This window comes from Buceros rhinoceros, unplaced genomic scaffold (genome assembly GCF_000710305.1).
Source record: "Buceros rhinoceros silvestris isolate BGI_N320 unplaced genomic scaffold, ASM71030v1 scaffold15811, whole genome shotgun sequence".
Taxonomy (NCBI): Eukaryota; Metazoa; Chordata; class Aves; order Bucerotiformes; family Bucerotidae; genus Buceros; species Buceros rhinoceros.
In genome coordinates this window covers 89,438-101,992 of record NW_010393972.1, presented here as the reverse complement: position 1 = coordinate 101,992, position 12,555 = coordinate 89,438, and the positions used below count along the sequence as shown (strand labels likewise).

General features: G+C 38.1%; 1 protein-coding gene across 3 annotated transcripts in view; it reads right to left on the bottom strand.

Annotated features, from left to right (window-relative positions):
- The window catches only part of SORBS2 (sorbin and SH3 domain containing 2), an 86,095-nt gene that overhangs the window by 6,435 nt on the left and 67,105 nt on the right, over positions 1–12,555 (bottom strand). For all 3 annotated transcript variants that reach the window (XM_010145092.1, XM_010145094.1, XM_010145093.1), the window contains 3 exons: positions 11,669–11,783; positions 11,442–11,570; positions 9,471–9,674 (listed from right to left, as the gene is read on the bottom strand). In XM_010145092.1, the coding sequence (XP_010143394.1) occupies positions 9,471–9,674; positions 11,442–11,570; positions 11,669–11,783 (448 nt within the window). The remainder of the gene's footprint in view (positions 1–9,470; positions 9,675–11,441; positions 11,571–11,668; positions 11,784–12,555) is intronic.

The following is a 12,555-nucleotide window of genomic DNA, read 5'->3' as shown; positions in this document are numbered from 1 at the left end:
TTCCCTAAGCTCTCATTTCCATACACAATGGCATTGGCTAGAATGGGGACTGTTGCAAGGTCTGTCTAATTGTGCTCTAGAGGTATCATAAAATGAATCACCCTAGGGGTAGCTCTTGGTGATCTGGATTTCTATTTTCCAGCTATGGCTCAATTCACTACGCTGTCTCATTGCCTGGTAAAAGTTGTAGGGCTGAATCCCAAAAACATTACAAAGTGTGCAGTCAAGTCAATGGTCCCAGCTGTAAATCTGATTTTCATGCATGATTGATAGGTGCTTGCATTTAATAGTTCTGTATAGTCCTGAACACGCTAATTAGGTGTAAAATTTGTGCTCTTGTAGTTTTGGAATTAAAGACAAAAATGCACTAAACATTGACCGATGCAGTCCTCTCAATATGTTGATTACATGCCATTCATTGGGAGTAACATGCAAAATTAAAATAGGCCTTAACCCCTTTTATATGGATGTTATTCCCAGTTGGACTTTCTTTAGGATGGTGTTGATCTGCTACTACAAGAATCCTGGACTTCCTATAATTGAGTTGTCTCTTTTTGGTAATGAAGAAAGGACTGTTCCCTCATACCTGAGAGCAAACAGAGGCCTGCCAAAAAGCCAAGATTTTGGAAAGTTACACAAACCTGTATAACTTAAATTAAAATTGAATTAAAATTCAAGTTTTAAAAAGGATCCACCAGAAAGACAATAACCTAGAATCAGCAGCAACAGCATGGAAAATACTTCATCCCATTATCAGTTTTAAGAGTCAAATGGTAAGAAACCAGTGCAGAGTAATTTAGTCCTAAATTGAAAGTAAAACATAACCTTATAAATTCTCATTCTTGTATAGTTAAGTTGGTGGTTCTTCTTTTTCTCTCTCTTTTTTTTTTTTTTTTTTTTTGTTCACTTTTTTGAGCAAAACACTTTAAAACATTCCAGGCATGAACTTATCCCAAAGTATCTGAGTCTTTTTCTCTCTCTTTTTTTTTTTTTTTTTTTTTAGATCACCTTTTTGAGCAAAACACATGTAAACTGTTTTTTACAAAAACCAATCTGCCTTTCTGGCTAGGTAAAACTGTTATAGTTATGTTGCGTGTACTACAGATATGAAGGGAAAAGCTAAAGACTGTGACAGTCTGCAATAACTGTGCTTGGATAAAGAGGACAGTATTGAGTGAACATAATATAGCAGCAACAAAACATTTTGAAAAGAAGGACATGGATTAAAAAAGAATAATTCAGCCTGTAGGCGTTCAGTGAAGTATAAATTTTTGACTCTTAGAAGCCGTAATTTTAATAAACTGGAAATGCTTTGAAACAGAGGAGTAATTTAGGAAAGAACAGGCTAAATATGAAGAACTTTGTTCTCCTGCATCTTGTAGCACTGGAAATACTATGCAGTACTGCAGAGATATACAATACAGTAATACACTGGGTTTATAAGATAAGTTTTGGCACACAGACCTGTTGGCTTTATTCACACATAGCACAGAAGCACAACAGGAAGAAAACACAACATACTGATAGTATTGAGACACTTGGCGAAAGCAAAATACTGAAAGACTGGACACTGAGTTCCTTTTCTATGGAAATGCTGTTACTGCACACTGGGCATCCAGTACCATACCCTGTGTGAATAGCTGTGACCTCTGACAGGTGAGCTGCAGGATCTCTTAGTCATCACTGGGCTACGAGGAGGTTTACCCATAACAAATATTTCTCTCTTTAAATTAGCCTAGAAAAATCACAAAAACTGTGTCAAGTGAGAGTTTAAGAATGAAGCACCATGGGTTTTCTGTTGCTTCATTCATGCATGCAAACTGGACATGCTTTTCTGCTAACAAAAAGCAAGGTCTTACAGGTGCAAATAATGGTACTATTAGTATATGGTATTTTTCAGTGTTGCCACTACCTTTTCCAAAGGTTTGCTGCTCTGGCACAGTCCTTTACACAATACAGATAAAAGATTAATCATGCACAGTGTATGCAGTTGGAGTAAGAACAGTTATTGCAAGTACCCTCTGAAGTAGCTCAGTTAATAATACAGAAAAGCTCCACAGCACAGAGCAGAAAAACTGTCTTAGAAATACCAGTGACAAATATGATCCCTTGCTGTTGAACAGAACATGGGCCTTAAATTTGCATATAGAAAGCAAGTAAATACTTGTTGGAAAGTAAAGTAAAAATCCTAGTTTTGTTAATGTCACTATAAATCAGCTAAGTATTTGTCAGAATTCAGCTCCTAAGGGGATATGCAGCAAATGTGAATTCCCAGGGGCAGGGGTGAGTCAGAGGGAATGTGAGAGGAGTGAAATGCTGACAATGGTATTTTTGATTGCCAGTAGAACAGGGGAAGGCAGAACAGCAGCCCCCCTTACAAGCTGAGAGGGTGAACAACGAAAAGAAAAAAGGATATCAAGGGAGACCAAGGAGGCAGCAAAACATCAGCATTTCTCCTTGGGAAGTGTCTTCAGGGTTCTTTCTTTAGAGGACACATCCTTCCCACCAATGTGGAGCAAAATGACACTTTCCACCCATAGCTCCTTGTATTCTACTGCCCAAATCCCAGGTCATGCTTTAGATTTGAGCCACATTCCAAATATATATATATATACACACACACATTTCCGTATGTATGTATGTATTTTTACATCAATAAAAATTGCCAAAGTATCAATATACACTTTCAAGAACTTTCTGAAGAACCTTCCTCCAGTTGTGATATTTGAGTCCTGGGAATGTCTCATGTTCTTTCTGCTTCAGCATCTGAGAGCAGACTTTAATCATGGACAACATGCACAAAGAGAAGAGCATAGGAACTTTCTACTCAAGTCCAGCCTATAGACTAAGTAGCAAGTAATGATAGCCAAAACTTGGCTACACTTATTTTAATCCAACTCCCTATCCTGGCAATGTAGTCACCATTGACGGCTGAAAAAAGCTTGCTTACCCTTGGGAGGAAATAAATCTTTTACCTCATTTTGGAAATATTGTACAAAATATCTGTTTTCAGTAGGAGTGTATCTAATAATTTCAATGATTTTCAAATAGATAAGTCTATACTGATAAAGTTTTTAAAGGAATCTGTTCCCTAGACTTACTTAAAAAGTAATCCAGATTTCAAAAAGAGATATGGAAGACAGTAATTAAGAACTAGAACTCTGTTACAACCCTTCAGACCTCTAGTTCTCTCAGTACTCGGACCCTTGTGTCTGCAAGACAGTCTCCTCCCTCAGTTACTTAGTGTCTTGCTCCCTGCCATGTCCAATGAAGAGCAGTACACGGTCTAGCAGGCTGCCAGCAGCAAGTCTTTTAACTCTCAAACCAGATATTCCTTCTATGTACTTTCAGCTAGGCTTGACATGCTCAAACAAGGGCAGCGTATATCAGGTAGAAAGGATTTTGGTGTAGATGAGGAATTTTCTGAACTTTGTTGGTTAGGCTAAGCAAAAAATACCCATCAGAAAACTGATAAATTATTCAAAGTTGCAGAAACAAATTCATACTGTGTTGTACCCATTCTCTGGGGAGAAACATATCTAAGCATGATAGATCCATGCCCTGGAAAGAACCCTTCTGTCATGAGCAAATGGACTCTGGAAGTCAGCACTGGAAACTGGTGGTGTCTATCACCTAGAGCATCTTTCCACATTTCACTTTTCTGCGTCAGAACTGCAACACTGACACAAAGTATAGAGGGAATAATCCTCGTCCAGTGTTTGACTAACAGAATTGGAATTTAGAATATGACCCTGTGCAGTGGTGTTTTACTGTGAAATTGATGTCTGCTCTCCCAGGCTTTGGACTGAATGAAATTGAAAACACTTTTAAACTACAAATGTTACTTAGTTTCTGCACACTTGAATGTGAATCTGTTTCCTTCAATTAAATAAGAGTTACTGATGTCCTCCTATGGACTTGAAATTGAGTTGAAGGGTTTCTGCTTTCCTGTCACTGGCATCTCCTTCAGTTATTTCCTTTTATCACAATGGTTATAGTTTTACCCTATGCTTCATTTGAAGAAGGCCTATCTCAATACTTTATGCATTATGTTATTTAATATTAGTAAAGGAACAGTACGACTATAAAGATCAAACTCAGTGTTAGCCTTGCAGTTACTTAATATACATGAAGATTTGCAACAATCCATACTCAGGAGGTGCAGTTACCTTTAACTTTGGTGAGTCTTTCTCCTGCTGATGTAAGGGCATGGAAAGGAGAGGAGGTGAGAGGGAAGCAGTAGACGGGAATGTTGTAGGAACAGAGTGAGAAGCTGATGCCTTGGTAGAGTGAAACGGAAGATTAGAAGGAAGGTGGAAAGGAGGATCAGAGTTTACCGATATTCCCGCAAAAAGTGGAGCTGGCTTAAGTGTTTAAGGAAAATGAGAAGTAATTGTGCTTATACAGAACCAGCTGTGAAGGATATAAATGCTCAATAAGCAATAACTACCCTGAATAGTCAGAAATGTGCTGCTAATTTTATTATTAGTCAGTTCTAGTTTTCTTGAAAAAAATCAAAACCAGTTGTCATTTGTGGCCATGGATTTCACCTCTATTATGGTTTTCTCCCATGTTTCTTCAGGTCAAGTAAGGCTAGAGATAGCCTGCAAAATCCTTCTAATTAACTAGCTTTATATTTGGCCTAAAACACATTGTCCTAAGCATCTGATTTACATGATTGCATGTGCCAGCCAACGCAACTACCTGAACAGTCTGTTGAAATACATGGTGGACAGAAAAATCTGTTCTAAAACTTTGCCTGGAAACCGCAGAAACTCTGTAGTGATATTACGGTGTTTAATGGCTAGCACACATTTGGGATAGCTCAGTGTTGTACTGTCCCAAACTGGGACAAAGTGGGGAGAGCTTTAGGGTGAAGCATTTGTTTAACTGTGAAACATAATCTGATCTGTTATTATTAGTCATATTCTCGTAACAGAGTCTACTATAAATATATCAGCTGGTGAAGGGACACACGTGAAGTGCAAACGACTGCGTCTCTGCAGGAAGCATGTCCCTCCCTCCGAAGGCTGTTGATAGCATTTGCTTGCTGGGACCTCTGGCTCAAAAAGGGTGGCATACGTAATAAACCAGTGAGGAAAACAGTTCACTGGCATTTTTGCATCAGTTGCCCATCACTTGATGGCAACTAACAGGGACAGAAGGGAAAGGACAAGCAGAACTGATACACCATAGAATTTACAATGGTGTACCTGCCTGCTTCTGAGAAGAGATTGTCAATTTTTATTGAATGCAACAGCATAAAGCTGTGCCTGTGCACAATACAAACATGTAAATACAAGAAAAGGCAGAGAATAATTACACTGAGTAAGCTATCTGAACACAGAAGCCAGTTTTTTCAGAAATTAAAGTACCTTATCCGTATTTGGTGAAGTGTATCCTTCATAACATACCATGGAGTCTCCTCCACTTGCTATTGGGAATTCTAAATTGCCATGTCCCAGATCCTCCTCTATATAGAGTCTTGTCAGTTCTTCTGTTGTGTCTTGTGCTCCTTTGGAGAAATCTGATTCTTGAGGCATTGACTGATCCTCTATGTTAACTAACAGATCTGCAGTACAGAGTTCCTCTTCATTTTCAGCAGCTGCAGCTAGCACTCTGGAGACAGAGCCACCCTCATGTAGCAATGGGATGTTACAGGTAGCGCCAACATGTTCACCTTCTCTTGTAGTATCTGACAGGTCTCTAGGTACTTCAGTAACTGAAGATTCAGGTATACTTCTCAAGTCTTTATCTTTTCCTGATTTGGTATTGTTGCTGGTATGCTTATAAGCTATGTCATGAGATGAGCTGGCTGAAGATGAGACAGAGGTAGATACAAGAAAGGGCAGAGGAAGAGCTGTAGGAGAGCTGAGAGAGACTTCTCTATTTGGAATAAAGTGATCATCCTTAACTCGGTGAATGCTATTACCTGGGGCAATTGCTACAGACTGGGATGTTGTTAATGCCAAAGAATCGAGTTCTTCTAAGTCACAAAGAAAACTGTCGAGAAATGGTGGAAGAGGCAAGATGCACATGCTTGAAGGTGAGAAACCAACAGTCCTTGAAAACCAGTCATTAGTGGCAGCCTGGAGAATCTTTTGATCAGTGTGTGACCAAGAGGAGGAAAGGTGTCTGGAAAGTGGGGACAGTGCTTGGGAAGATGACTTCAAAAATAAGAAAAACATGGGAATTTTAATAAATAAATAAGCATGACAGAGAACTAAAATATGAGTAGACTGGAAAAGAAAAACGTCTGTACCATCAGCTGGATTATAGGGTATCATTCCAGTGAGCACGTGTGTCTGAAATCATTACTACATGAATCAGGACAGCCGGAAAGACATGTGAAAAATGAAACTGTATCAGGTTCTGGCCTGAGGCTTAAATGTCAAACATTAAGACAGATCTGAATCATTGCATTCATGAAGGCGACCTGCATTTGATCTGCTGAAGTTATGTTACTTATGGTGCTCTGTTAGTGTGCCTGTCACAAGTTGTTAAATCATACAATTAATATTAATGTAATTTTCCCCGAACTATTACTGTTGTTTTGAGCATAGCATTTTCAGAAGTACATTTCAAGTGTCATTAAGTATTTCCTTTTAACTATAACAACTGAAGCAATTTCTAATTATCCTAAAGTTAATACTTCTACTCTTTCTTAGTACTTCTGAGCACATGTTTAAGAAACATCTTTAATACATTGCATACATTTATTAAGGCATGAGCAGCTACAGAATGCATTTTTTCAAAAGTACCTCTGTGAGTCCAAAATGACATCAGCATTTGCGAAAAGTAAATTCAATTCTAATTGAATGTAGGCAATCAAATATGCTTTTAAAATAGTGACAGCACAGTACACAGCAGTGCATTTGGATTACCATTACATAATATTGATTGAAGTATCCTTCTGATAAAAGAAACGTCCTTTTGTAAGAATGAGAGACTGGTGAGTCATACGTACACAGCATCGGTAGATATCCATTGCTTCAGTAAATACTGAAAATGCATTTTTGTTACTATTAATCCTCAAAATTTAGTGAAAAAAATTTAATCTCATTGTTAGAATTATCCAGAATAATTAGTTGTACACCTCTGAGTTATCTGGAATACTTTAGACATTAAGTATTACTCTAGAACAGGAAAACAATTCCAACAGGCTAAATTCATGTCACAGAAGAGGAAGGTTAATTTACTTACCTTCTGCTGGAATTTTCTTGAGGCAAATAGCTTTATTTTATAGTTAGACAAACCTTTGTTACAGAGTCTTCTGTACCAAAGTAAACAGCATAGACTGCCCACAATGCAGTGGGCTAAACCAGAGCTAGACTGTTACAAACAACACTCAACCTCTTTCACTCATGCTTCTTGAACAAGGGCCTCTAACCTGTGGTTTTAAGGTCAGTAACACTGCTGAGTAGACATTGCCGTTTTTAGTTTCCTGTGGCTACAAGCTGCCCTAAAGCTAAAGACGTACCTAGACTAGGCCAAGTTAAGGAGAGCAACACTTGCTCCTGACTTGTATTGCTTATTTATTTTTACTGCCATGAGGCCAGAGAAGTTCGGTGCAATTGCTCTAGCAATGGGACACATGCTAACAAAACTGCAAACAAATAGAAAAAGCGATACCAGTAATGGTGGTAAACTCCAGAACACATTCAGGACTGCTGAAGTCCTTCTAGGGAGTCAGGAACAAGATGTCTTCTTACATAGTATTTCCAATTTTAAATACAGTTGAATTCAGAAACAAGATGTCTGTTTAACATTGTCAATAGAGGCTTTTTTTTTTTTTTTGACCCTTGCTAGAACTGGATAATTGCAAAAGATTCCTCTGTTACAGGGAAGGCTTTTTCCACTTTTCTTCCCTACAGAACTAATTTAGCAATCACTTACTTAACTGGCAGGACAGTTTTGTAATCTGAATGTAAATAGTCTGAAGCATCACCTATGCTCAACAAGGGTTACAAGAGTTATGCAAACAACAGCTTTAGCTGCAGGATGTCTGAGAGACAAACCTGCTCCATAGAAAATGAGGGGAGAGGCATCTCCAAATACAGAGAGACAGCTCTGTTATGTGGAACACCTAAGCTGTGTTACAGTCTTGACCTCCTTTCAGGAACCCCTGGACCTAGCTTATGAACACCTCAATCTGCAGCTACAGAATCTGATGCTACTTCAGTTCAACAGTTTTGTCAGAATGGAAGAGAATGGAGCTAGTTCTCTTTTGTGACACCTTCTGGAAAACCAGATGACCTGTTCTAGCAACTATCCCAAAACAGTTAATGGTGTTTAACTGTAAGCAGTATTTTCAGAGGCCACTGTTGTCTGTGACATTGCTTGGTAGCTGTCTCCAAATCTGCAAATAAATGTGGAACTTATCTCGAAACCGAAGCATGTAAATAAGCACCAAATGAGTATGCAAGTATATGGAAGTAGAAAAGGGGACAAAACCAACTGAAACAAATGAGATTAATAGCAGGATAACAAGTTTATAATTACATGCAAGACCTGCTGCCCACGCTGAAGAGGTAAGCAACAAAGGTGAAGAGGAAGATTTAGAAAAGTTTCTGTCCTGAGCATTCAAAATCATCGATACTATGTTAATGCTAATCACAGTTTGCATGCAGAAACTTGCTTAGTTTCTATCACTGCTGAAGCAGTTGTTCCCCACAAGTAACTGTGAAATCTCAAGAGAGAATGATAAATCAGAATACTGGAAACTTTTTGCAACATCCTTTAGTTTGATTTGTGGTGGTTATACAGACTAGGAAGGAAAAGAATTCAAAACCTACAAAAGACTTTTGATGTGAAAATTACAACTGTAAAGGTCTCAATCCAAATTCACTGGCAATGTGATGACATTTGCCCCACTACGAAATGAAACAATACTGTTCTACCACTCCAAAGAACCTCTATTGTACCAACAGCCTCATTCTAGAACGTGAATGGCAAGAGGAGGAAGGTTACAGTACAGAATCATCAGCTGTTCTCTTCCACTTTGAAAGGCACAGAACTGCTTTTGGCAAGTGTGTCCGCGTGCAAACTGCCCTCTCTTGCCCCTTGCATGCTTATAGGACTGCAGGCTTCTAGGACAGCTGTGTTATGAGAATGTCTTCATATTGCACTACGAAAACTCTGCTGGATGGATCCTTAATGCTCGGATTCTGTCTAAGATTCCCAAATAAATGTTGTTCTGTCAGCTTGACTTTTCTGTACAAATTTTGCCTGGCCCTACTCTCAATAATGCAATGGCTAAAGAAGGAAAGAGCAAAAATCCTGGCAGAATGTAAGATACACACTCATCTATTAAAATACTTTAACAAGACAGTAATGCAGTTCTACCTACGCAGGAAAGAAAATATAGCGTACTTCATGCGTAAGTTATATATTATATTATGTTAACAAAAAAATTACAAGTCCTTCTAAAGCCACTCTAGGCAGGATAGCAAAGGAAAAAAATTTCTTACCTTAGTTGAACTTAAATGTTGTATTCTGTCACTAGAATAGCTTTGAGGTATTGGAGGATCAGGGTAGTCATCAACACTTTTTGATGCATTCTTTTTGATCACTTCTACATAGGAAACAGGGAAGATGCCTTGTCTGCTGGTTCCTGGTATTTTACCTTCATACCAGTTTTGATCCACTCGCTTAAGAAGAATTACTCTGTCTCCCTGAAATGCATTATGAAAATAAGTTATCAGCAGATACATTGTAAGTTCATTTTTTGAATAGCAGATATTGTTTTAACACATAGTATTATTTTCCCTGCAGTGCTGTTTCCCATCAGTCTTGAGAATCATCTCCACCTGCACATTTCTCCTCTCATTTATTATAACCATGTATACAACCACCAATCCAGCAAAACAGGGTGCTAGTCACAAACTGCAAATGCTATTGTTTTACCAGAGGGGAATCTCACGTAGACTCCTACTCCTACTCTTGGCTGGGAGGACTAACATTTAAACTTCTCTTTGGAACATAACCCGTTTTAACTGTTGCCCAAAATACTAGCTGACACCCTAACTGTAATATGCAATAGTGACTGCTATCCCTGGTTTTTTTGTTTTTGAAGTGATAAAAGTTAAGCAATGAAATCCATGCAAATGTTTCTTATCAATAAAATTTGAATAAGTGGAGGTAGAATGTTAAAAAATTGAGTACACGGGAAAGATGAGAGAAAGAATTGCTTTAAAAAATATGGGCAGTGGCTCACTTAGCATTTTTAGAGAGCTTAGCAACTGAAATGGAAAATACCAAATTTCCATTCAAACTTTTCTCTGTAGTGAAACTTCATGAGCTACCCCTTCTTTGTTTTACATGATATGCTTTATACCATGTGTCTTTTGTAACAAATACTTCCCTATTGGTTTTCTGTTCTCTTGGGTTTCTGTAATTTTGTTTCTGTAGTTAATTTGTGGAGTACCCTAATATTATCTTTAGTGGGATGGAACAAAAGAAAACCAGTGCAACTTGAAACTTAACTTAAAAAACCAAACCAAAACTGGGCTGTCAACATTATCACCACCCCAATAAATACAAAAAAGAATTTTAAAAAGAAATAAATCATCAAACTAGCCCCAGCCCCTGGCTGTCTGAGTTCCCATTCCTGATTTTTTTTTTTTTGTTGACCTCATTGACGTTTACCAATCTCATATACCCGTTGTCTTCAGTGATGCTGGATTAGTACGTCAGTATTAATAAACTGTACCCTTACTCATTTCAAAAGAAAAACGAACCACTGAATAACTTCTATGAACTCTAACTCTTAAAAAAAAGTAAGAAGCAAAACTTTTCAGTGGATAAAAACTATATACTACTTATGACTAAGTATGTAATAGCTGCAGTAAGAAGTTTCTCTATGGCAGTAATATTCCAATATCTTAAAAACTTAAGAAACTAAACATTTATTTTGCTCATGTGCAATAAAGTATAACCACCAGGATGTGCATAGAAAAGGTAAGAGAATGTTATAAAAAGCAGACTGTTATTAAATAAAATATTTGCAAGAACTGGTACATTCACAAAAATATCTCTGGGCCTTTTTAAAATGTCTTCTGTTTTCTGCAATTCTCTATTTCTTCCATATTAAAGACCTTACCATGATAATTGTGACAGCAGGAAATAAATATTAGGAATACTGAAGTCTTGGATAATTGAAGTAAAAACTAGAAACTTAGGTGGGCAGTTAGCAGAGGTTTGCATATGCTAATCTGCCAGAATCCAGTTGACGTGCACAACGTATTTAAACTATTTGCAGGCAACTGTAGAGACTGAAGCCAATCCGCTATCGTGTTAGGGGTTTCCTACCATTACATTGCACTGTGCATAGCAAATACCGAATGCAGAGAGCACTAAAGGGCAATAGTTAGCCACACATTGATTCCGTGAAGCAGTAGAAGCTGTAAAAGTATATGGATAAAGATTGTTCCAAACTGCACCTTTCTGAGCGATAACTCCACGTTTGTGTCTGCACTGAAATTATATTTGGCGATAGCTTCTCCAATCTCTCCAATCTGTGCAGGGGGAGGTGGCCTGGCAGGCTGCGCTTTTTCTGGGGGAGAAAGCTTCTAAGAAAAAAAGGAAAAACCACAGATTTCCATCATTTTCAGACAGTTTATGGACCTATTACCCAAATTAATTCATGGAATTAAAACAGAGAACAAACCTCAACATAAGAAATTGGGAATATTCCAACTCTTCCATGGTGCTCACCCTCATACCAGTTTTGATCAATTTTCCTGAGGATATAGACAGTATCTCCTTTCTTAAAGGACAGCTCTCTGTAACAAATTTATTTAGATCAGGTATGTACAGCTTCACATTTCTCTTTTCTACCTGCACAGTTTCTGAGAGCTTTACAGTTCAGAACTGAAACAGAACGCAGCAAGCAACAGTTTGAAGAAAAAGTGTCACAGCTGAGGTACATTTACCAGTTGATTATACCACATAAAATGAAATTCTTCACATTTAAGAATCCCAGGTTCTATCGGTACATTATACAGGCCTGTTTTACACCGTGATTCCAAGGAAGTGTTGCTGGTTATTACCAGAGCACTTAGTACAGGGTCTGCATGCAAGTATGAGGTCTTTTTGATCACTTGTTTAAATGCTGCTTTTTTGATAGGCGTCTGAGGGGTATTTGGTGTTCTTTGTGAGATCAGTAGGGAATACTATAGGGAAAACTTCTCTATGGCCTGTTACTATCTTTTTCTGGTAGCACAGCTTGGTGTGCTGCTTCTGCTCTACACATTTTTCTTTAAAGACAGCTCTTCTGAAGCATGAAGAACACAGGATTACGTTCCCACCATTTCTGATACTCAGGGCCTTCTGATATGCTTAATGTTGGATACTAAAAAAAGGAATTATCCAAATCATTAGGAACATTTTCAGATCTTGGCCTGGGAGTTTTTTCCTCTATCATCCATGGCAATTGCTGCTGTTCTGGTAGTTCAAACTGTGAGTTTTCTATGAGTCACAGCTAATGTAATTCTAGTGTCTGGCCACATCTAAAGATGGTTTAAATGTCCTGGATCATCATAACAACAGCAGGAA